Genomic DNA, 21,022 nt, shown 5'->3' with positions numbered 1-21,022 from the left:
TTTTTCTTTTTAGTAGTCCATCCATCCATCCATCTGGTCCATAATATTAAAAATATAGTTATTAACTTTATTTATTGGCCAATCTCAAAAATCAAGAGATAATTTACTAATTTTATTTTATTTTACTCTTGCTATTAAGTACTATTTATTTTTCAATATTTAGGTAACTTATACTCCTTTCACTTTTACTTGTTAATTACTAAAATAGATTTTCATTTTTACTTGTCCCTTTAGATATCAAGAAAAGACAATAATTTTTTTTCTATATTTTACCCTCAACATTAAATACTTATTTTTCAAAACATCATTAATAGGGGATAGTTTTGTAAAATACATATTTCAATAATTTTTTTCTTAATGGGTATACCAAATCAATATGTGACAAATAAAAGTAAACAGAAGAATAATTAATAGAAATGATATAGTAAAGTTATCTCACTATTTATTGTTTCCTAAAAATTGTCATGTCATGGAGAGAATTTTGTGATAATGATGCGGGAATAAGTACTTATGAAGATATAATTCTAATAAGAACCCACTCTTCATTTTTCTTTATTCCTTTTTCGAATATATAATAAAATAAAATAAAAGCCCTTCACTTTTGTAGAGCAATTAAAGTTGTTGAGATTTTCCAATCAAATTTGTCTCCACTAGAAAAAAAAAGTCAAACTTAGCTTGTTATATGATAAGGTGACATCCTTCGAGGTATGGCCTTTCATCAATACAAAATCAGTATAAACTTTGGTAGATGACCGTTATATTTGATGGTGCATGTGAATATAATAATTAAGAGCAAAAGGTCTAAACTGTGACCCTCCACAAAAATATCTAAACGAACAAATTTATGCAGTGTATTCATGGGACACACACGGTTATTTCCACCAGAAAAAAAAAGGTTGCCTAAAATTGTTGAGGAAAAAATTTTTAAAAATTGCATTTAGCCTAACTCAATCTAATTCATAAAATGATGATCGTTAAAAATTATGTAAAGAGATGAATTTCCTATCTCACATGAATTGATGTAGGATAACTCAACAAACCCCCTCTCTCTCCTGCGTTAAGGTCTCAACTCGAGTAAAAAAAAATTAAATAATCTTGACACTGATAACATGATAAGAAATAAATTTTTAAGTCTAATTAAATCCAAAAATTAACTCATAAAACGAGAATCATTCGAAATTCATATAAGAACACCGAATTCCCATCCCACAAACGACTTGGGACAGTTCAACACATGTTTGCTTTGCATCGTCAAACTAAAAATACAATTTGTGCTACATATATTGGGACAAGAAAAGTAATATATTATATAAAAATTACAATAATTAACAACTTAAAATATTTAAAAATCATATCAAAATTTAATTGACTCTTTAAATTTTATCTATATCATATAAAGTGAGACAACAAAAATAACATATGGGCCACGGACACTTAGATCTAGTATCATATAAAGTAAAATGAAAAGGACTCGATTTCCAAACCCCCGTCCAAATGCCCTCAATAGTTGGGGCGTTACAAGGCGCTAGCGTGGCATTCATATCATATAACACAATTGATACACCTATTAAGAAAATAATAATTGACATAATGAGTTTATTATTTTATTTTTATTAATTATGTTAGATGAATTAAAAATTTAATATTTTCAAAAAGTTCTACTTTTTTTTTAAAATAATTAATTGAGAGTATAATAGGTATAAAAAAAATTAAAAAATAAAGAAGGGAAAGTGGACAGGACAAGCAGTAATCCGGCACACAGAATGTAGATACGATAAATATTTTTAAAAATAAGGGAAAGTAATATAGTTAAGCCGCGTTGTTCCAATGCACCATTATTTAGAGCCATGAATATTATGGCAGCCGCATTTATTTACTTTCATCGGTCACCATCCCGCCTTGCCCTTTAATTTTCCATATAACTACCCTTTAAATATACACATAATATACTGCTATCATAAAAAACAAAGCAGTTGTCTTCAACAAAAAAATGGAAGGCATTGAGCACAGAACATTGAACGTTAATGGCATCAACATGCACGTAGCAGAAAAAGGCAAAGGCCCCGTAGTTCTCTTCCTCCACGGCTTCCCCGAACTTTGGTACACATGGCGCCACCAGATTGTAGCCTTGGCTGACCAAGGCTACCGTGCGGTGGCGCCTGATTTACGTGGCTACGGGGACACGGACGCGCCTAAGGAAGTTACGAGCTATACTTATTTTCACGTAGTGGGTGATTTGGTAGCGCTTATTGAGTCGCTAGGTGTGGAGAATGTGTTTCTAGTGGCTCATGATTGGGGTGCCATGATTGGTTGGTACTTGTGTTTGTTTAGGCCTGATTTAGTGAAGGCATATGTTTGTCTTAGTGTGCCTTTAAGGCCAAGGCATCCTAAAATGAAGCCTATTCCTACTATGAGAGCCTTCCTTGGAGATGATTACTACATGTGCAGATTTCAGGTACGTATTGTTACAGTTCCTTGCATATATGCTTCTGCTATCATGTTTTTCTTTGAATTAATATTTTGATTTACTTGAGTCGAGAGTCTTTTGAATTAATATTAAGGTCTGCATACAGTACTCTATCATTTCTGGAACTCATCTTGTGAGATTTTATTGGATTTGTTATTGCATGTATGATTAATCAAATGATATTGTAACTCACAGTGCGTACAAATAAAGGATTACACAATTAGTGAAATAGCTTTCACTCTAAGCAACATCCGTTTTTCAAAAAGAAAAATCTTGTCAAAAGCACTATACTTGATTAGAATAGGTTTTCTATCTTTTATTTTCTTCCAAAGTAAATAAATTGACTTCTACTTTTCTAGTACTTTCAACTTTTAGATTTTAAGCTTCTAAAAAATACTGATGACAAAAGAGTAGTTGAAGGAATTTGTTTGTTGTACATTATTGACTTGTTGTTTTTGAGAAAAAGCAGTACATCCAAATTAAAGGTCCTTGTTAAATATAGATATTAAAGTTAGCACTGACCTCTGTTATTGTCAAATCTGGCTATCCAATACAGTCCTCTTATTTTTATCCTCATTGGATCAAAATGGGGTCCAAATGTACTTGCAGCCCTAACGTAGAGTCATTAGTTGGTGGTACAGTCGATATTAATGATGTAACGTGCATGTGTGTGTTATAAATATCGTTTTGGCAAAAAAATAAATGTATGTAGTAAAATTTACAAGAAGTATAAGCACTAGTTACTTTTTATTAGCTAAAATCACTTATTGGTTGGCTCCTTATTATATGTAAAATGACCTAAAGTGATACGGAGAGGTGTTAGTTTAATTTGTTCGTTAACATATATAGATCAACACAGAGATTTTCTAGTAGTGTTGTTGTACTAGTACCTCATCTAAAGTAATCTGTTAGTTTAAATTACTAATTTGGAGAAAGTTGTTCATGTCCGTGGACCGTAATAGGGTATCAAGACTACAAATCAGTGCACTTAGGAATGTCTATTTGGTCTTAATTTAATTAAGTAGAGTAATTCTTAACGCACAAGATGATCCACTATATGTATATATTATAGTGTTGTTCCCTAAATACTTGAGTACTATGCTGTTTGAACTTTTATATAAATGTCAAAAAGATATGTTGTCAGTAAATTTTTCTTATCGTGCACTTAGGAATAAGAGCTTATCAGATAAAATTGACAACTAGCCAAGTGGGGTAACTGATGCTTGCTCTCTCGTCCAAATTGTCACGTGAATATGTCTTGCTATAATTGGCTGGTTGGGGAGGTTGAAACACCTACCTATATTAATGACTTTTTTGGATTCCCGCTTGCTATTTGGTTGCTCAATTAAATTTGAATTGCATACGATAGAGTTCATTTGGGGTGGCTCTTTTCTTCGTATCATATCAGTGTTCGAATGCGAGACTTCTGATTAAGAATGGAGCAGTTCCAACCAATGCACCACAACTCATTATACTACTAATTGACTTTTATATAATTTTACCGTAAAAGAGTACTTATTATAAAAATTGATACAAAGTGATTATGTTTGTTTCTCTAATGAGGGGTTAATGTAAGATTGTGATTTTGATATTAGGACCCAGGCATGGAAGATGAGATGGCCAAATACGGCAGTGAAGCAGTACTGAAAAAGATATTGATAGATAGAAAACCAGGACCACCTTGTTTACCTAAGGACAACCCCTTTGGCATTTCCACTGATGATAAGTTGCCTTTATGGCTTTCTCAAGATGATCTCAACTACTACTCTACCAAATTTGACCAAAAGGGATTCACTGGTGGACTAAACTACTACCGCGCTCTTGATTTGTACGACCCTAATTATATTCTAATTTGAATGTGATTTATATGTTTCTTATACCGTACCGTTGAATTTTGGGCAGGAACTGGGAGCTGACAGCCCCATGGACAGGGGTGAAAGTGAATGTCCCTGTGAAATTCGTTGTTGGTGATTTGGACGTGGTGTATACAACACCAGGAATGAAAGAGTATGTGCATGGAGGAGGTTTCAAGAAGGATGTGCCCATGTTGGATGATGTTGTTGTGTTGGAAGGAGCTGCCCATTTCATTAATCAAGAAAGAGCTCAAGAGACTAACTCTCACATTTATGACTTTATTAACAAGTTCTGATCTAAATGTTACTCGTTTGTTGGCTTAACTTATGATGTAGTACTGCTTTTCAATCACTTCTGGTTACTCAACTCGGCACAATGTTGGTTTTGAAGTTTTATTTGAGTGGTCACAGTTGTTATTCAACGTTTGTGGTTTCTTAAATTACAATTGTTATGCCTAGAGCACTCCCTTTCTCTAGCATGATAGATAGAAATTGAACACCCAACTCAAATGCTCAATATTGGGGATCGTGCAGGGAGAACGGAAATAGTACGTATAAAAATAAATCCTTATCGACTTATACAAGCAAAAATTCAATTAAACAATTTTTTTTATAGGTGAACAATGGACGAGAACTCTTATCACACTAGGCTAAAATGTGATATGTAGCTAGAAGTGGTAGACTAAAATCTAAGACCTATAATTTCCAACGTGCGGTATTAGTAGTTATTTTTTCAGTCATTTTGAGGGTTAGTTTCACATTTGTTTACTGAAATTTACATTGTAAATTTTGTTCCTGAAGATCTGATTATACAATAGAAGAGTCCGGAGCCAAAAGGATAACAAATTTTTTCTAAAATTCTAAAAGGGCAACAAAAAATTTTATCAAACCAAAAGAGTAACAAATTTAGATACCGTTTAAATTAGGTTTCTGTCGCAAAGCGCAGCAGCCTTGAGCCTCGTAAGCTCGGCGACATGCGTCTTACAAGGCGCAAGGTTACAGCAGCCTTTTTCAGCCGCTTTCTTTCTGTCTTTGGTAATTTCTTACTGCTTCTTCTTTATCATCATCATGAATTGTCTGAGTATTTTTTTAAAAAATTATATAGGAAAATATTTTTATTAAGTAGGCGTTTGGAGAAAATTTTCTTTTTTTAAAAAACGTATTTGAAGTTGTAGTGGAAACAACCATACGAAAGTTAAAATTGTATTTTAATATCTCAAAATTGACATTTATCTTTTATTATTTTATTTTATAATGACATAGTAATTTTGAGCTATTTATTTTATTATTTTAATCATAAACATGTTATAAAACTTAATTTGTTTTGTTATGTCAATTTTTTTTTAAAGTGATAAATTTAATTGAGTGATTTTATTGATATAAAGTTCTAAGTTGAGTGATTTTATTGATATAAATAAAAGTTCAAAGACTTTGCTAGATAAATTTCCAAAGTTTGAGTAACCTTTTGAGATATTTACTCTAAATTTAGTGGTTGAATTCATTTTCTATGAAATTTAATGCAGATAAAAATTAATGCAAATCCTACACCATAAACTTATAATATGTAAAACTCAATCAATTGTAATGTAGGTCACCACCAATATTAATCAAAAAAAAATTGAAGTCCTCCGATTATTAAAAAAAATTTGAAGTCCTCCGATTATTTTATTTTTTCTTTTGAAGTCCTCCGATTATTAAACTGTTCTTTTATTAATCTTAAAATATTATGTAATATGGTGCTAAAAAAATAATATGGCAAGTATTATTTTTTTCAAATAATCAACATAATAGTAATGTTAATGGATTCTTCTTTAAACACATCGGAACAATGTGAAACAATAATTGTGGCCTATTTCTTAGTAATATATCATATATAAATATTTCTTTATTAAATTTTTGAATAGTTATTCATTACAATGGATATGTAGACATGACATTTCAAATTAATAACATTTGGGAATGTTGATAATCTGAGAGATTATATTATAACTGACGACCGATTTTTTTTTTAAAAAAAAAAACTGCAAAACGCTTGTAAGGCGCATGTTAGCCGAGCCTTACAAGGCTCAAGGCTGCTGCGCCTTGCTGCAAAAAACCTAATTTAAACCGTGTCTAAATTTATTGTCCTTTTGATTTGATAAAAAAAATTGTTACCCTTTTAGATTTTTGAAAATTTTTGTTACCTTTTGGCTCCGAACTCTACAATAGAATGGGAAATAATAATTTATCATTCTACCACTTTGCTTGCTTATCGACAAAAGCAATTCCTAACAAACTACAGTCACCATGATTATTAAGCAAGATTTACATACACCAATGAAAATTTCGATGCAATATAACGGGACATCTGAAATTGGTATTCTACTTTTCAATTTACTATATCCATATATCAAAAAGCCGTACAAGCAATAAACCAAGTCCCTCTGCTTGTAGCTCAGTTCATTGATATCCTTGTTCGTAAATTGATTGAAAATATGCAGAACAGTAGGCAAGTACGTGGCACTGTAATTAACCCAAAGCCAAGGTATTTCAGCAAGCGGTAGTTGAATTTGGTAGCAACAAGAAGCGTAGCAGGTCTATATACCTATTGTAAAAGGGACCTTGAGGATTATACTGTTGCTTAGAAAGGGAAAGCCAAACCAACAATTGGAATCCCTACTTTTGAGCTCGCAATTCCAAACAACCCAATCCATAGAACATGAGGATGGGAAAGTAAAACTTAAGTCATATTATATGACTTTTGCTCAACGATAAACTGATGCACCACAATCATTTTTTAAACTAAAAGTTGGTTTCACAGTGAATAAAAATCAAATATCCTCAACAAGACGGGAGTAAACATAAGCAACTGCATACTAGAGTCTGCAAAAACTTGTACTGCCACGATACAAATAACAACCATTCTTAGATAAATAATAGAAATCAACTTAAACCTTGTAACCCCTGCTCTTCCTCTTTCCTCTAGCTCTCTCAAACTTTCTTCCCTTGGCACGGACATATGGTTTGGTATGGCTGTGTGGAACACCTGGAGCTGGGCCAAAGTGCTTCACTGCTTCACGTGCATTCTTAGGACCTCTGAGGAGAAGCTGCAAATCAATCAACAATATTAGCATTCAATCAAGCTGGGAATTTTTATAACTAGAAATTAAAACAGTAAAGGGAATATTATACTCTATGAAAGAAGATAAATGGGGGCACTTACCCGTTATAAAAAAAAAATTCTATCATAACCTAATTCCAAATAATAGTACTATTTCATGTTACATTAGCTTTATGCGCTTTCTATACACCATCCAATATCTCTAGTTAATTGAGAGGATATCTTTGTCCTCTTAAAATTTGCTACCATCCATAAGACTCAAAAATATACGTAACATAACAATTATTTGGAAGAAGTGTAATCCTGATACATTGAAGCACATATCCATCGATTCAGTTAGGAAAAGGCTTAAGCAGATAGGATCTTTTTCTGGTTTGCTATACGCACAGATAAAATCTTTGAAATCATGAAAAGATTTCCAAGAAGAACTAAGTGCGATAAATGAACAGCTAAGATCCTCTTAAAATTTGAAGTAATCCAGACAAAAGTATGTTTACATGTTACACTAGCTTTCTATGATTTCTAATCAGATATCTAGCCATATATTTCAGTTGGGAAAAGGCTTAAAGCACTTGATTCAAAAAAATGTAATCCCAGTACATTGAACCACAACTCCATATATTCCAGTTGGGAAAAGGCTTTAAGCAGACGGGATCTTTTCTGGTTTTCTATACGCACAGAAAAAATCTTTGTAATCATAAGAAGATTACACAGAAGAGTAATGTGCGACAAATGAACAGCTAAGGTAATCTTAAAACTTACAGACATCCAGATAATAGTACTTTTCATGTTACATTAGCATTCAATGCATTCATTTCAAATATTTAGTAAAAAAAGAGGATACGTTGTTCTCCTTAAAATCTGCAGTCATCCTGAAAGAGACTCAACAATTATACAGCATACTAATTATTTGGAAAAATGTAATCCCAATACATTGAAGCACAACTCCATATATTCAGTTGGGAAAAGGCTTAAGCAGATAGGATCTTTTATGGGTTTCTATACGCACAGATAAAATCTTTGAAATCATAAGAAGATTTCCAAGAAGATCGATGTGCAACAAATGATCAGCTGGGATCAACAAAAACATATGGTGCAATGGACAGAGAAGAAGCCACTAAAAAATAACATTCAAAATACAGAGGACGTAGCTGAATTGCTAATAAAATCAACCGATAAGAAAGAATGGCCAAACAATGTCAAATTGTCATTGGGATGACATGAAAGCACGTGTACAAGCTGAGAGAGCAAGTGTTTTACTAGATAAGACCACCACACTAAATTATACCAACTATTTCACAGGCATACTAGCCTTTAACCATGCAAAGTGACAATCCAAATAACAAAGTTCATTCTGGTATTATATTAACAAGAATCAATTACTCAATTTAACAAGTATCCATAAAAATACAATGAAAGACACAACTGATGGTCACAAACAGCAAAACATCGAAGCCACTCAAATGTGTATAGAGAATCAAGACTCACAACGAAAATGCAGCAAGATAATTAAGGGCCATTCAAGGTTTAATATCCAAATATCAAAAGCTTTTCTGTTCAGTAAATCCATGAAAAATCAAGTACTAAACAAAAGTAGTAACATCAAAGGCTGAAAAAATGGGACTTATCACCCTTTTCCAATTAAAAACAATCAACCACTTCGCCAAAAGTGAAAATATAGATACAAATCACACATAGCTAACAAAGACACCTGAAACAAAATACTGCAAGTAGCAAAGAACTATAAGGATCTGATTCAATACCGTGTTCTGTCCAAGTGGAGCCCTGAGAGCCAACTGATCGAATGTCAAGCATTCACCACCAGCCTTCTCAATCCTTGCCCTGGCTGTCTTTGTGAACTTCAAAGCACACACCTTCAATTTTGGAACTTCATAAGCCCTAACATCGTCGGTAACAGTACCCACAAGGACAACAGTCTTATCGCCCTGATAAACAAATATCAAAACCATCACTTCAACCGCAAACAAAATCACATATACATCTAAATCAACAAAACAAAACACAAAAAAAGCCCCAAACAATATACCTTTCCTTCGGCATAAGAAATCAACCTCGAGAGAGAGAGTGGAGGCTTGTTAATCTTGCTCATGAAGAGCCTCTTAAGAATCACCGCATTGAACTTGCTTCCGGTCCTCCTTGCCAAGAATCGGTAAAGCTATTAACGCACATCAAACAACAAAGTTTAAGCCATCAAACAACTTGAAAATTACATAAAGAAAACAAACTTCACTCAAATTGAATCTATATATACCTTGACGAGGAGCTTGAGGTAAACATCGTCAGACTTAGGAGCGGTACGCTTAGTCTTCTTACTCTTACCTCCGGCCTTCAGATCGATACCCATGGCTGGTTGGACTCAGCTGAGAGAGATGGAGAAATGGCTGCAAGAGGCGCCTCTTATATTAATATATGAAGTGAAATGAGGAGGCTAGGGTTTTTAGAGAGGTTTGTGTTGCCCTTGTGTTTTGTGTGGTTGAGGTCTACAATAAACTCTTATGCACCTTACTTAGATGTTCGACACGTCTTCATTTACTATGATGCATCTCTTCTTCCTCTCTAGGAGTTAGGGTTTTGTTTTAGAGCCCTCATTTTAATATTTAACCCCTTTTAACCTTAATCCATTTTATTATTACACCCATTAATAAACATCCAAATTAGATTTGGAGGAGAAAATTAGTATAATGTAGAGTGCCACTTGACATTGTTTAAAAAACTATTATGTAGCATATATCGCACAAACAATTAATTATTGACATGTCTTGATTCAAAGAGAGTGATAATTTAGACAACTTAAAAAAATAATAGATCAAATTGAGTAATGAGCCAGGGCAAAGCTAGAAAGGGCTGAAGGGTTCATCCGAACCCCCTTCGTTAGAAATTATATCATTTATATATGATTAAAATTATTATTTTTATGTGTATATAGTAGATGTTGAACCTCCTTTTGATTCACGAAAAAGTGATATATTAAGTACTCCCTTCGTCCAACAATCCACTATACTATTTTGGTATGTCCAACAATACTTATCTACTTTATGAAAAGGCATAATACATAAATGTGTCATTAAACTTGGTCTCATTTCACATCTATACCCTCTAACTTTGGATATGTACAAGTAAACACTTAAACTTGTGTAAAGTTAAGCAAGTAGGCACATGAGTACTACGTGGCACAATACACGTAGGACAAAAAATGACATGTAGGATGCCATGTAGGACATGTGTATCTATATGTTCAACTTTATACAAGTTTAACTATCTACTTGTGCACACTCAAAGTTGAAAGACATAAATGTGATTTGAAACCAAGTTAAAGTGCATATTTATGTATTATGCCTTATGAAATCAATGGATAATTTTATATTTAGTTCATAATTTACCTTATCATAAATTATAGTCATTTTCCTATTACATTTTTCAAGACATTGTATTTATTATATTCAAAGAGTAATATAGTAAAAACGTAATGCTAAATGACCAAAATTTGGCCAGAAATTTAAGAAATGTGCAAATTCAATAGTGGACATTGGATGGAGGGAGTATATTTTTTACCATTATGTTTAATATCTTCTCACTTTTCCATGTTTGATTTAGAAGGATGTGACTTCTTTTGAAAACAATGCAGTTGGATTGACAATTAGTATTTTTAATCTTTATTTGTTTGTCAGTTCTTAATATGCAAAAAAATGAAAGAGAATAAAGCATTTTAATTATTTTATTTTCCTACACTCCTTGCTCATACTGAAAATTTTGAAGGAACACTTATTTCTTCCAATAAATATCACTTTAGGTTTATAAATTTCCTGATCTCATCCCGTTTCCAAGTTCATAATAACCACATGATCAGAACAAGCAATTCTTGTAAAAAAAAAAAAAAGTTAATTAACAACCCCCTTTGACAAATATTTACAATGTGTAACTAGATTATATGTTTATGCTAATTTTCATTGGCCTTTTCTTTGTCCCGCAGCAGCTACCCTTTGGGTGCGCACAGGGTAAAACCCCCGCTCCTATGCAATAGCTCGCAAACCACATAAAAGAGGTAACCCGCACTAGACAAACTCGGTGCGATGAACTCGACCCAGAAGGCAAACCCCTTGCTTTCGCTGGCAAGGGTTTCAAACTTGAAACCTCCAACATGAAAGTCCCAAGCCCAAACTACTGGGCCACCCCGAAGGGTTTTTCATTGGCCTTTTTATATATTTAATTGTTATATTTTGATTCTCTAAAGTTAAATTCAGACACAAACACCTTCCTTTGATCACCTCTGATCGAACGGATAAAGAAAATTTGTAGTTCCAAACTAATAATCATAAATTGTATAAATCCCCTAGAAACTTGGCTCTCCTTCATTAAATTTAAAAAGGAAATTTTGTTCAGCTTGGTCACTAACATCTGGAGAAATGAAATAACAGCTGCATAAAGAAGAGCAAGTCTTTGCTATTTGCAGCAGGTAAACATTGTCCATCTAGTAAAGATGGCATTTAAAGCTCAATCCAGTCGCTCCATCTGTCAACAAGAAAACAGATAATGAAAAAGCTTTCACATCACTTACAAATGCAAAGATTAGTCATGATTCAATCAACAAACAGAATGCCCTAGTTATAAACCATAAGGAAACAAAATTCACTGCTCGAACAGGAGTCGTGACAAGATAGTGAGTACCTTCCAGAGGCCATCATTAAGATAATGCATGTTATCCACACCAATTCCTTTGTTGATTGCCTTTCTGCAAAGTTGGACATGATTTTTCAGGTGTTGAAACAACAGAGGTGTATACATCTCAAACGTGAGAAACATAAATGACAGAAGTCGAAAAACTGGTTCTCGGAGTAGAAAGTAGGCAAGATTGTCCGTGCCAAAGTTTGAAAAAATCATTTGGTACTCCCCATAACATAAAGTGTCTTTTCCACACATACAGAGGATGAAGATTCCACACATACAGAGGGTTGGAGACAGATTGGGTAATATAATCAAGAAAATCTACCAGTCCTCATGAGAAAACTCTTTTTCTCAAATCTGAGAAAAGGAACAATCAGAGAAGTTGAACGAAAACAAGATCATCAGTGCCAAAGTTTGAACATGTAATCTAATACTTCTGACCAGAAGTGTGTCTCACAAGAGAAGGACAATCCAATATGCAGTCCACTGTAAATATACCAAAACCTAAATGACAGTTTGTAAGAGATAAAATGATGATCAGCTTCAAAGGCCATTCATAATCTTAAATAAATAAATATTTTTGAAAAATCAAAGGCCATTAATCTTCAGAAAAAGTATAAAATACTTCTTGATGTTTAGTTCTCTGCATCAGCTCTCTAGGGTACGGAGAAATCTACCATCTCCCTTATAATTATGGAAACCCACTGCTCAACCGTAACTATTACCTTGATCCCATTGTTAATCGGGATAAATGTTACAGCATGGATCCTTCCACCAACTCTAAGCTGATATTTACCACTAATTATATCCAAAGAAGCCTCAAAATATATTTCTTCCCTCCCCCTTTGATCTTGGCCAACACGGCAGTCATCTTCCCTACCCAGAACTTGCCAGAATATCCACCTCTTGAAGCGGATGGAATGCTATTGACAGCATCCATCCTTACTTTCATACTATTTGTGTCTCTCACCTTGTACATAATTTATGCACACACAAAAAACATTCCGAGACAAATACACTATATTGATGCCCAACACAAATACTCACAATGTTGACAACTCACTATACAGAAACTGACAAAATTATTCAAGGTCAAGGAAAGAAATATATGTATTTTTAATGTTAGAAGGTGTCATCAGCCGATTACCTTGACACAAAGAGGTCACATGTTAAGTTCAAATAGAAACGTATTGCTCAGGACAATTGAGGCAATAAATTGTTATGGATAATTCACATTTAGGGAGATTAAACAATCTAGATAAAGGAAGGGCAGAACATATTTAACCTAAAAGGTAAACATCTCAGTTCTATCACACAGAACCGGAGGGGCATGTTTTAGCATACAAACGAAACAGAAGCCGAGCAAATATTTACATAGCAACTCACATATCCTTTGCCGACATCTTTGTAAAGCCAATAGCTAGAGCATGTTGCTTCCCTTCAGCCATAATAGCCTAAAAACAAAATGCCGCACATTAAAATTCCACAAGAAAGTTGTAGCAACGACAACTAATAATATTATAGCATAAGATTGCCCTTATTCATACCACGGGAGTTTCTGCTCCCACTTCAACATCCAAAGCACCCCCAGGAGAAGTAAGACCTGGACACATTATGTTGGCTCCAGAGAGGACAAATTTAATTGCGCCCCTATCAACTTGTAGTTTTTTCATTATATTTGGATCTGTACAATTGGAAAGAAGAAGGTTATACAGAGCATTGATATCACAGAGTAAATCAAATCATCAACAGATGAAAAAAATAAAGTTCATCAATGGCATACATTGAAAAGTACCAAATCACAACCATTTGCGTGCTCATACATATGTGTATGACGATGAGTCATTCAGAAACCTGCTCGCTCCATCTCAAAACTGAATAATTTTTTCACTTGATTAAAACAATATTGTATGTTTTCTTTCATGCGCGTACTTACAAGGAGCAAGACCCAATTAACTGAATGAAAGATGCACCATTGAGATTTAGAGTACCCACATCATCTCCAAACTCAACCTCAAGATGCACCATTAGTCCCTCTCAAGAAATCAATGACCTCAACATGGTAACTTATTTTCCTAGATTCAATTTTAAACCAGATTGCCTATCAGTCTATTAGAAGTAAACAAATGCTTGATCACTTGACTGTGACAGCTAATTTCATTGAATTAAGCAGGTGTATCTTCTTTAATTTAATATTCAGTCAACTAATTAATGTTATGGGGAACTGGTATAGTACACACGCTTGAATAGCACTACTAGTTATGCTGTTATGCATATCAAAGGAAAAGAAAAATAAGGCACTAAGATATCAAGTGCCTTCTAATCAGTTTCCTGATGTGAACCATATATCCTTTTAATTATTGCTTGGTTATTTATTTTCATATGCTAATCAGCAGCATTCAGCTGGCGCGAATTATTTGTTGCATAGGTCAAAGCCATTCCATTTTTAAGCATGATCTATATCATCGTGTTTGGTTCATGTTCAATTAGAATCTCCAAAAACTCCATAGATGAGAAGTCCACTATCTTTCTTTACATTCTTCAGATTTCTTATGAAGCTATTGTTTTTACTCACAGCCCACAAGGGCCAACATGGCTGCATATTGAGGGAAATACATACTGCCAACAAAAAATGTCCTAGTAGTGACCCAACTCTAACCAGCCCAATTTTTTGAAGTGATTTCACTGGTAAAAGACCTATCAAAGTAAAACAATGGAAGGTTGAAAAAGGCACGCCACAACACTCAGAAAGATTAGCAAAAGAAAGGAAGGATGAACTTTGATTTAATGGAAAAGATAAAACAAAGGAGGAAAAAAGATAAAAATCGGATAACTTACATTGATGCAGAAGACGTAAAGTAGGCATATAAGGTCCATCACGTATGTTGAAAAACAGGGGTACATTGTTTACCACAACTAAATTCAGATGATTTTGACTGCAGAGAAAAGATGAAAGAAGGAAATATAATGTCACTCAAAGAAAAAAAGCAGATAAAAAAACTGCATTAAGATAGTTGAAATCAACCATTTTGCAACAATGAGAGGAGACTTCTTTGGAAGCAAATCTTCCAACACTGGCTCTAGTAGTGGGTACTGCAAAAGGGAAATTATGTTTGCATTATTAACACATTATAACCGCGTAGAATGATTTCAGGGAAATCCTTTAGTTGGAATAAAGAGTGGAAGAAACAAAGTAAGTGGCTTGTAGCATAGTCCTGACCTCTTCCGCAATGCTTTGACGAATTCTACGCTGAACAGATGCCTTGACTTGATTTTGTCCAGACACTTCTTCAGTTGAAAACCTAATTATTAACAAGATTGCATTGTACAAATTAATTTAGCTCAGTTTAAAAAACTGCAGTGGGCCACTGCAAACTTGATAAATTTGAGCAAGAGAACACAAGATATAAGACCAATGACAAACACATTCTCTTTTAGAGAAATTTGACTTAATGATATTCAAGGTTAAGGGCCTACTTAGTTTGAATGATTTTACCTGACTAAATCAATTACATAATAATTGTCAATTGATTAGTTGCAATACCAAATAAAAGTAAATGTAATTCCTTCTGGATAATTAAATGTAGTTTATATCAATCAGGTAATTGGACTGCTGAAAGCTACCACAAGTAAGTCTGAGGGGCCAAAGGCAGTTCTTCGGCCCTGAACATGTAGGTTATGGGATCAACTACCACGGGGATGAAATGCATACTACCAAAGACATAGGCTAACAAGACAATCAATCATACAACAATTGATCAAGTAGGCCTCAATCAAAAATAGGTCGGCTATATGAATCTTCCATATCCATTCCACTATATTTAAGCATGTAACATATTACATTGCAACCTTAGATAATTTATGATTAAAACAACTCAGGGATTCTTCAAAACTGAAAATCTTGTTATAATCTTACATTTTTCTCGACGCGGATATGCAAGTTTTAAAACCAGAATAAAGAGTCTCTCACAAACATCGGACATAGTGTAAAAACAACAACTGTGGCTTGGGTCATAACTGGTAGCTATTGTTTATATAGGTCATCTACTTCATTATGTTATATTCTTGGCTAAATCCATAATGAATAATGACTTCTAAGAGATAGAAGGTTCTTTAAGATGACTTCTCCCTATGATTAGGTCGATCTTGTTTCTAGTTTTCACCTCCTTCAATCACCATAGGGTCATACCTACAACCTGTCCATATGGAGGTCTACATAAAAACATGATCAAATCACCAGGTGACAATATTTCATTTTGTCAATGTTTATCATGCATAACTTGCGACTTTTAACTTGTCAATCAACTAGTGAAGGGAATCAAAGCATAGGTAAGTAGGAAGGATGAGAGAGCAAGCTGACTGAGTAAATCGTGGAGATGCTCACTTTGTACATTGCTGATTCAGAAAAAGAACACCCATCATAAACCAGATATGAATTGCGTCCATCAACAAAAAATCTAAAGTCTAGCATGTCACAAGATGGCAGCACATTTAAATCAAGCAAGTGAACTGTTCAATTCTTTGGCCCACCTCTATAGATCAGGATCTGCTGAAGTAAACATCTACCCATTGCTCAATTCCCTTTGCAAGAAATACTTATTCCTACACTACCTGACTAACATCAATGTTTTGATTATACTTATAACATACAGAACCTAGAGCCTGCTTACAGTAAACATTCTTAAATCTTAATCACTCCAACAAGGTAGAAAGGGCTTATAAGTCCGATGATATAGACAGAGTTCAGAATAAATCACCCATTGCTCAATTCCCTGATCTTAAAGAGGATGAAATTAGGGGATTTGGAAGTGGTTAGAATTGGATCAAATTCTCAATTCAAACAGCCAAATTAAGCAACTTATTTTCCCAAAACTAAAGAAATTTAGTACAAGAACAAAAATCAATTTCTCCATTGCGATCGAAAAGGCAAACCTAGTTACAAAATCACTTGCAGATACCCTACTTAACCAAAACAGTAATCAGGCTTCGAAGGTAGTACCAACGCAAGAGAATAAAATATGGCGAATTGAACCTTAAATTAAGAAAGAGAGTAGAAAAAAGACAAATGCACTTTACTTCTTGAACATTTTCACGGGCTGACGCTGAGCGAGAGAGAGAGAGAGAGGGGTAGTAGGGTTTAAGCGATGAATTGACAAATTTGGAAATTGAGTTTTCAATTTTATTGACAGCTCCCGTCCCTGTGTGCCGCGTTGTAAGAAAGCTAACGTATCTGAGATTCTGAGTTCCGACTCTAATCATTTTTGCCCAAATACCTAAATAACCCTTTAAACTTACAAAATTTATCACTTTAGATACCTTAACTTTTTTAGTAATCACTTAGACATTTATACTTAACGAAGCTTAGCCTTGTCTAGTCCATAACTTTTTTTAATAAAAAGAAATGTATAAAATTGACTTTGGCAAATCATACCAAACATCAGAAAAAAATGTTCATCATATATGTTTGTAGTTGGGCTCGAAAAAGATATATTTGCCAAAAGAAAAAATTACTTCATCCCATATTAAATGGACAGTTTCTACTTTTTTTGTCTCTAATTACTTGTCCACTATTGAATTGGCACACCTATTAAAAAATAATGATTCACATAACAAGTTTATCATTTTACCCTTATTAATTATGAAGTGAATGAATTAAAAATTTAAGATTTTCAAAAAAGTTCTACCTTTTTCAAAATTAATTAATTGAGGGTATAATAGGTATAAAAATTTGTCCTTTCTTGATTTGTCAAATCGGACAAGTAAAAAAGAATTTTGGACAAGTAATTCGGGATAGAGGGCGTATTTTACATAGTGATCAAGAATTCATTAATAGATTGATCAACTTTACTATTTTGCCCTTTATTCTTATTAATTAATTAGTCTCTTGAAAAATAAATTCTTAGATCTTGAAATTTCATTTAAACTTCTAAAGACCATATTAATTGTAAGAGTAAAACGGGGAAAAAATTAATCAATGTTATCCTTATTCAACAAGTGATAAAGTAAAATGAAAAAAATATTTTAAATAAAATGTTCATCTAATATGGGACGAGGGAGTAACAATCCAAAAGACATACGGGGAAATTACATGGTTAAGTAAACATATGGAATACTAGTTAATTAGTCATCATAACTATAATTTTAGTTAACTACCACTCACGACTGGAGTTTCGATTTTGTACAATTCACACGTTTGTATAATTCAGAATTTGTATAACTTTTGTATTATGTAATTTTGTATAATATAATTTGTATAACTTTTGTATTGTGTAATTTTGTATAATATAATTTGTATAACTGTTTAAAGTTCAGATGTTTGCGTTTGTATAAATTTGTTATTTCGAGTTTATACAAAAATAACTCAATTATACAAATATACTCGTTAATTATACAAACGAAACAATTTAACTATAGCTACTACTCATAAATATACAAACTATAATTATGAAACATAATTAAATTTATTATAGTTGTTATTTGCAAAAATCTTGCGAGGCATATCTATGCGCACTTTGCCAAAAGGGATGATGGGCCGATTTGCTTCTAACCTATTAGCCAAAAGTTCTATATGGGCTTTAAAAGAGAAAATGGTCAAATGAGCCCTCAACCTATTATCAGATTTCCAATTACACACTTATATTTTATGGGGATCCTATTAACCCCATGAACTATTTAAAACTGAAATTATTACCTCCCTAAATGCTTACGTGGCAAAGTGAGTATATTTCACTCTCTTTGAGAGAGTGAAGACCAAAAATAAAAGAGATAAGAGTCTGAAAAATACCCCAACTTTGGTCGGATTTGTTGTTGCGATACTAAACTTTCATGAGGACCTATTACCTCCCTAGACTATTTAATACCGTATTTTAAACATATATATTTGCCCACGTGGACATAAAAAATAATGTAAAATTATAAATAATAATGTGTCCACGTGGGCATATATATACCTTTAAAATACACTATTAAATAGTTCAGGGGGATAAAAAATACGGTATTAAATAGTCTAGGGAGGTAATAGGTCCTCATGAAAGTTTAGTATCGCAACAACAAATCCGACCAAAGTTGGGTATTTTTTCAGACCCTTATCCCAAAAATAAATATTAAAACTTTATTTTTATATTTATTTTTAATATTCTTTTAGTTTTTTTTTTTTATTTGTTTTTTTTTTTAAAAAGTCAAATAAAAACACCCAAAGTAATTGAAAAATCAAAACAAACAAAATCAAAAGGAAAAAAAAAACTACAGAGAACAATTTGAAAACTAAGCTTTTTTCTTCCTCGGAGCTCCAAGTGACGGTCCAATGCCTGAGCAGCGCCGCATTGATGCCGAAAAATTGAGGTACAGAGTTGAAGCCAACTTCAATCACGCCAAACTTGAAACTCCTATGAAATTGCCAGCTATATAACTCTCATCAGCATAGATCTGCCATTGAAATAGCACAAAAGGCTTGGATAGATTTCATCCAAGACAACTATCTCATCTCTATTTTCTTTTCTTCTTCTTAGCAACTTAGTAGAGCATTCATGACAACCATCAAATTTCACCATCACAATCTGCAAATCAATACCATTACAATATCTATCAACACCATCACAAATCATAGATAGAAATCTCCTTCCAACTCTTCAAACAATCAAAAACTATTAAGAAACTATTTTACACTCATTTTCAAAATGAACTATTAGCTATTAAAACACCATTGAAATACCATCTTGAAGCTATTGTAACAAGCTTTTTCAGTTAACAAAATTCATTCAAATAACTTAATTATAATGATGGAAATCTCTAACAAAGAAATCTCAAAATATCCTCATCGGAAAAGATTTTGACGGACAATTTATTTTTTAGGTCAATTAAATTGACAATAGATCTTATCATTTATGCACCTATTTCATAACCATAAATTTAATGATAGTTTTAGATTTGACAAAAAAGAATTTAAAAAAGGGAAGAAAAAATGGCATTGATGTGTTCAGGGATTTTAAAAAAAAAAAGAGGAAGAGAAAGGAAAGAAAAAATGAAAGGATTATTGGTCAAAAAGGTAAGAAGATAAAAAAAAATTACATGTGTCAAACGCGTGGATTTCACTTATCCACATAAATGTGGTTGTGACTTTTTAGGGAGGTAATAATTTCAATTTTAAATAGTTTAGGGGGTAATACGACCCCCGTGAAGTATAAGTGTGTAATTGGAAATTCGGTAATAGGTTGGATACTCATTTGACCATTTTCTCGGCTTTAAAATCTCATACCAATCCTATCTAGTAACGACTAACGAGTAGAGCTCCTTCTACTTCATTTCTAAGTCACTCATGTCAAAATTTGTTTGTGTAAACTGTAATGTATCATAAATACAACAAATTACGGATAAAAAGAAAATGAACAAAACATATACACCAACAAAATCTCTTGTGTTGATATAAAATATTAGGTATGTATGATCAAGAGAGTTGAATTTATAGGTTACTTACAATATATTTTTTAGTCATATATTTTTTTTTATAAAAGATTTTTCATCTTTAAATATACGAAATCTATAATGTTATTTTCTTTTATTTAATTTTTAACTGGCATAAAGATATATCATGCCCTTTTTTTTCCCCTTGGATACTTATATTATGATAAAAGTATAATTGATAACAAGAAGCTAGTGTGTTATCATTTGGGAGCTTTCTTGGTTGGTTCTTTAGACAAGTCCTTTTTATTTTATTTTTATGATTCGGCTAACATAAAAGTGTACAAGAAGCTATAGAACAACTCAAACGCAACTTAAATACACAATGCAACGGAGATTCACTCCCACATTGTTTTGTTCATCTCCTTAATTAAATTGATTTTTTTAATCTTTTGCATGATAAAAAAAAAAAAAAAAAAACTCAAAGAAGAAACTAAGATATGTGGTCTCACGAATGAATAA

General features: G+C 32.9%; 3 protein-coding genes across 3 annotated transcripts; 1 reads left to right on the top strand and 2 right to left on the bottom strand.

The window, feature by feature from the left end:
* The first annotated feature begins 1,860 nt into the window (after positions 1 to 1,860).
* Positions 1,861 to 4,742, top strand: LOC102585912 (bifunctional epoxide hydrolase 2-like). Its single transcript, XM_006344633.2, has 3 exons — positions 1,861 to 2,455; positions 4,063 to 4,295; positions 4,370 to 4,742. Exons 1-3 carry the CDS (start codon positions 1,991 to 1,993, stop codon positions 4,614 to 4,616), a joined length of 945 nt encoding a protein of 314 aa, XP_006344695.1. The 5' UTR covers positions 1,861 to 1,990; the 3' UTR covers positions 4,617 to 4,742.
* A 2,324-nt stretch (positions 4,743 to 7,066) lies between these two features.
* On the bottom strand, positions 7,067 to 9,856 carry LOC102585572 (60S ribosomal protein L18-2). Its single transcript, XM_006344632.2, has 4 exons — positions 9,693 to 9,856; positions 9,468 to 9,596; positions 9,184 to 9,366; positions 7,067 to 7,406 (listed from the first exon to the last, which is right to left on the bottom strand). Exons 1-4 carry the CDS (start codon positions 9,783 to 9,785, stop codon positions 7,248 to 7,250), a joined length of 564 nt encoding a protein of 187 aa, XP_006344694.1. The 5' UTR covers positions 9,786 to 9,856; the 3' UTR covers positions 7,067 to 7,247.
* Positions 9,857 to 11,697: 1,841 nt separating this feature from the next.
* LOC102585232 (malignant T-cell-amplified sequence 1 homolog) lies at positions 11,698 to 17,325 on the bottom strand. Its single transcript, XM_006344631.2, has 8 exons — positions 17,180 to 17,325; positions 15,324 to 15,405; positions 15,129 to 15,196; positions 14,942 to 15,039; positions 13,651 to 13,787; positions 13,490 to 13,557; positions 12,107 to 12,170; positions 11,698 to 11,950 (listed from the first exon to the last, which is right to left on the bottom strand). Exons 1-8 carry the CDS (start codon positions 17,188 to 17,190, stop codon positions 11,933 to 11,935), a joined length of 546 nt encoding a protein of 181 aa, XP_006344693.1. The 5' UTR covers positions 17,191 to 17,325; the 3' UTR covers positions 11,698 to 11,932.
* Between the last annotated feature and the right edge of the window lie 3,697 nt (positions 17,326 to 21,022).

The sequence above is a fragment of the Solanum tuberosum genome, unplaced genomic scaffold (genome assembly GCF_000226075.1).
Source record: "Solanum tuberosum cultivar DM 1-3 516 R44 unplaced genomic scaffold, SolTub_3.0 scf00060, whole genome shotgun sequence".
Taxonomy (NCBI): domain Eukaryota; kingdom Viridiplantae; phylum Streptophyta; class Magnoliopsida; order Solanales; family Solanaceae; genus Solanum; species Solanum tuberosum.
This window is presented reverse-complemented; position numbering and strand designations above follow the sequence as displayed.

Bases quoted from the DNA above. Each gene is read 5' to 3' on its own strand.
- LOC102585572 (XM_006344632.2), bottom strand. From the start codon at position 9,785: ATGGGTATCGATCTGAAGGCCGGAGGTAAGAGTAAGAAGACTAAGCGT. The intron at 9,597-9,692 runs GTATATATAGAT...GTGCGTTAATAG, and splicing joins ACCTCAAGCTCCTCGTCAAG to CTTTACCGATTCTTGGCAAG. The intron at 9,367-9,467 runs GTATATTGTTTG...TTTGTTTATCAG, and splicing joins TTTCTTATGCCGAAGGAAAG to GGCGATAAGACTGTTGTCCT.
- LOC102585232 (XM_006344631.2), bottom strand. The intron at 13,558-13,650 runs GTATGAATAAGG...TTTTGTTTTTAG, and splicing joins TGGGAGCAGAAACTCCCGTG to GCTATTATGGCTGAAGGGAA. The intron at 12,171-13,489 runs GTGAGTTGCTAT...CCAACTTTGCAG, and splicing joins AAGATGTCGGCAAAGGATAT to AAAGGCAATCAACAAAGGAA.
- LOC102585912 (XM_006344633.2), top strand. From the start codon at position 1,991: ATGGAAGGCATTGAGCACAGAACATTGAACGTTAATGGCATCAACATG. The intron at 2,456-4,062 runs GTACGTATTGTT...TTTTGATATTAG, and splicing joins ACTACATGTGCAGATTTCAG to GACCCAGGCATGGAAGATGA. The intron at 4,296-4,369 runs GTACGACCCTAA...AATTTTGGGCAG, and splicing joins TACTACCGCGCTCTTGATTT to GAACTGGGAGCTGACAGCCC.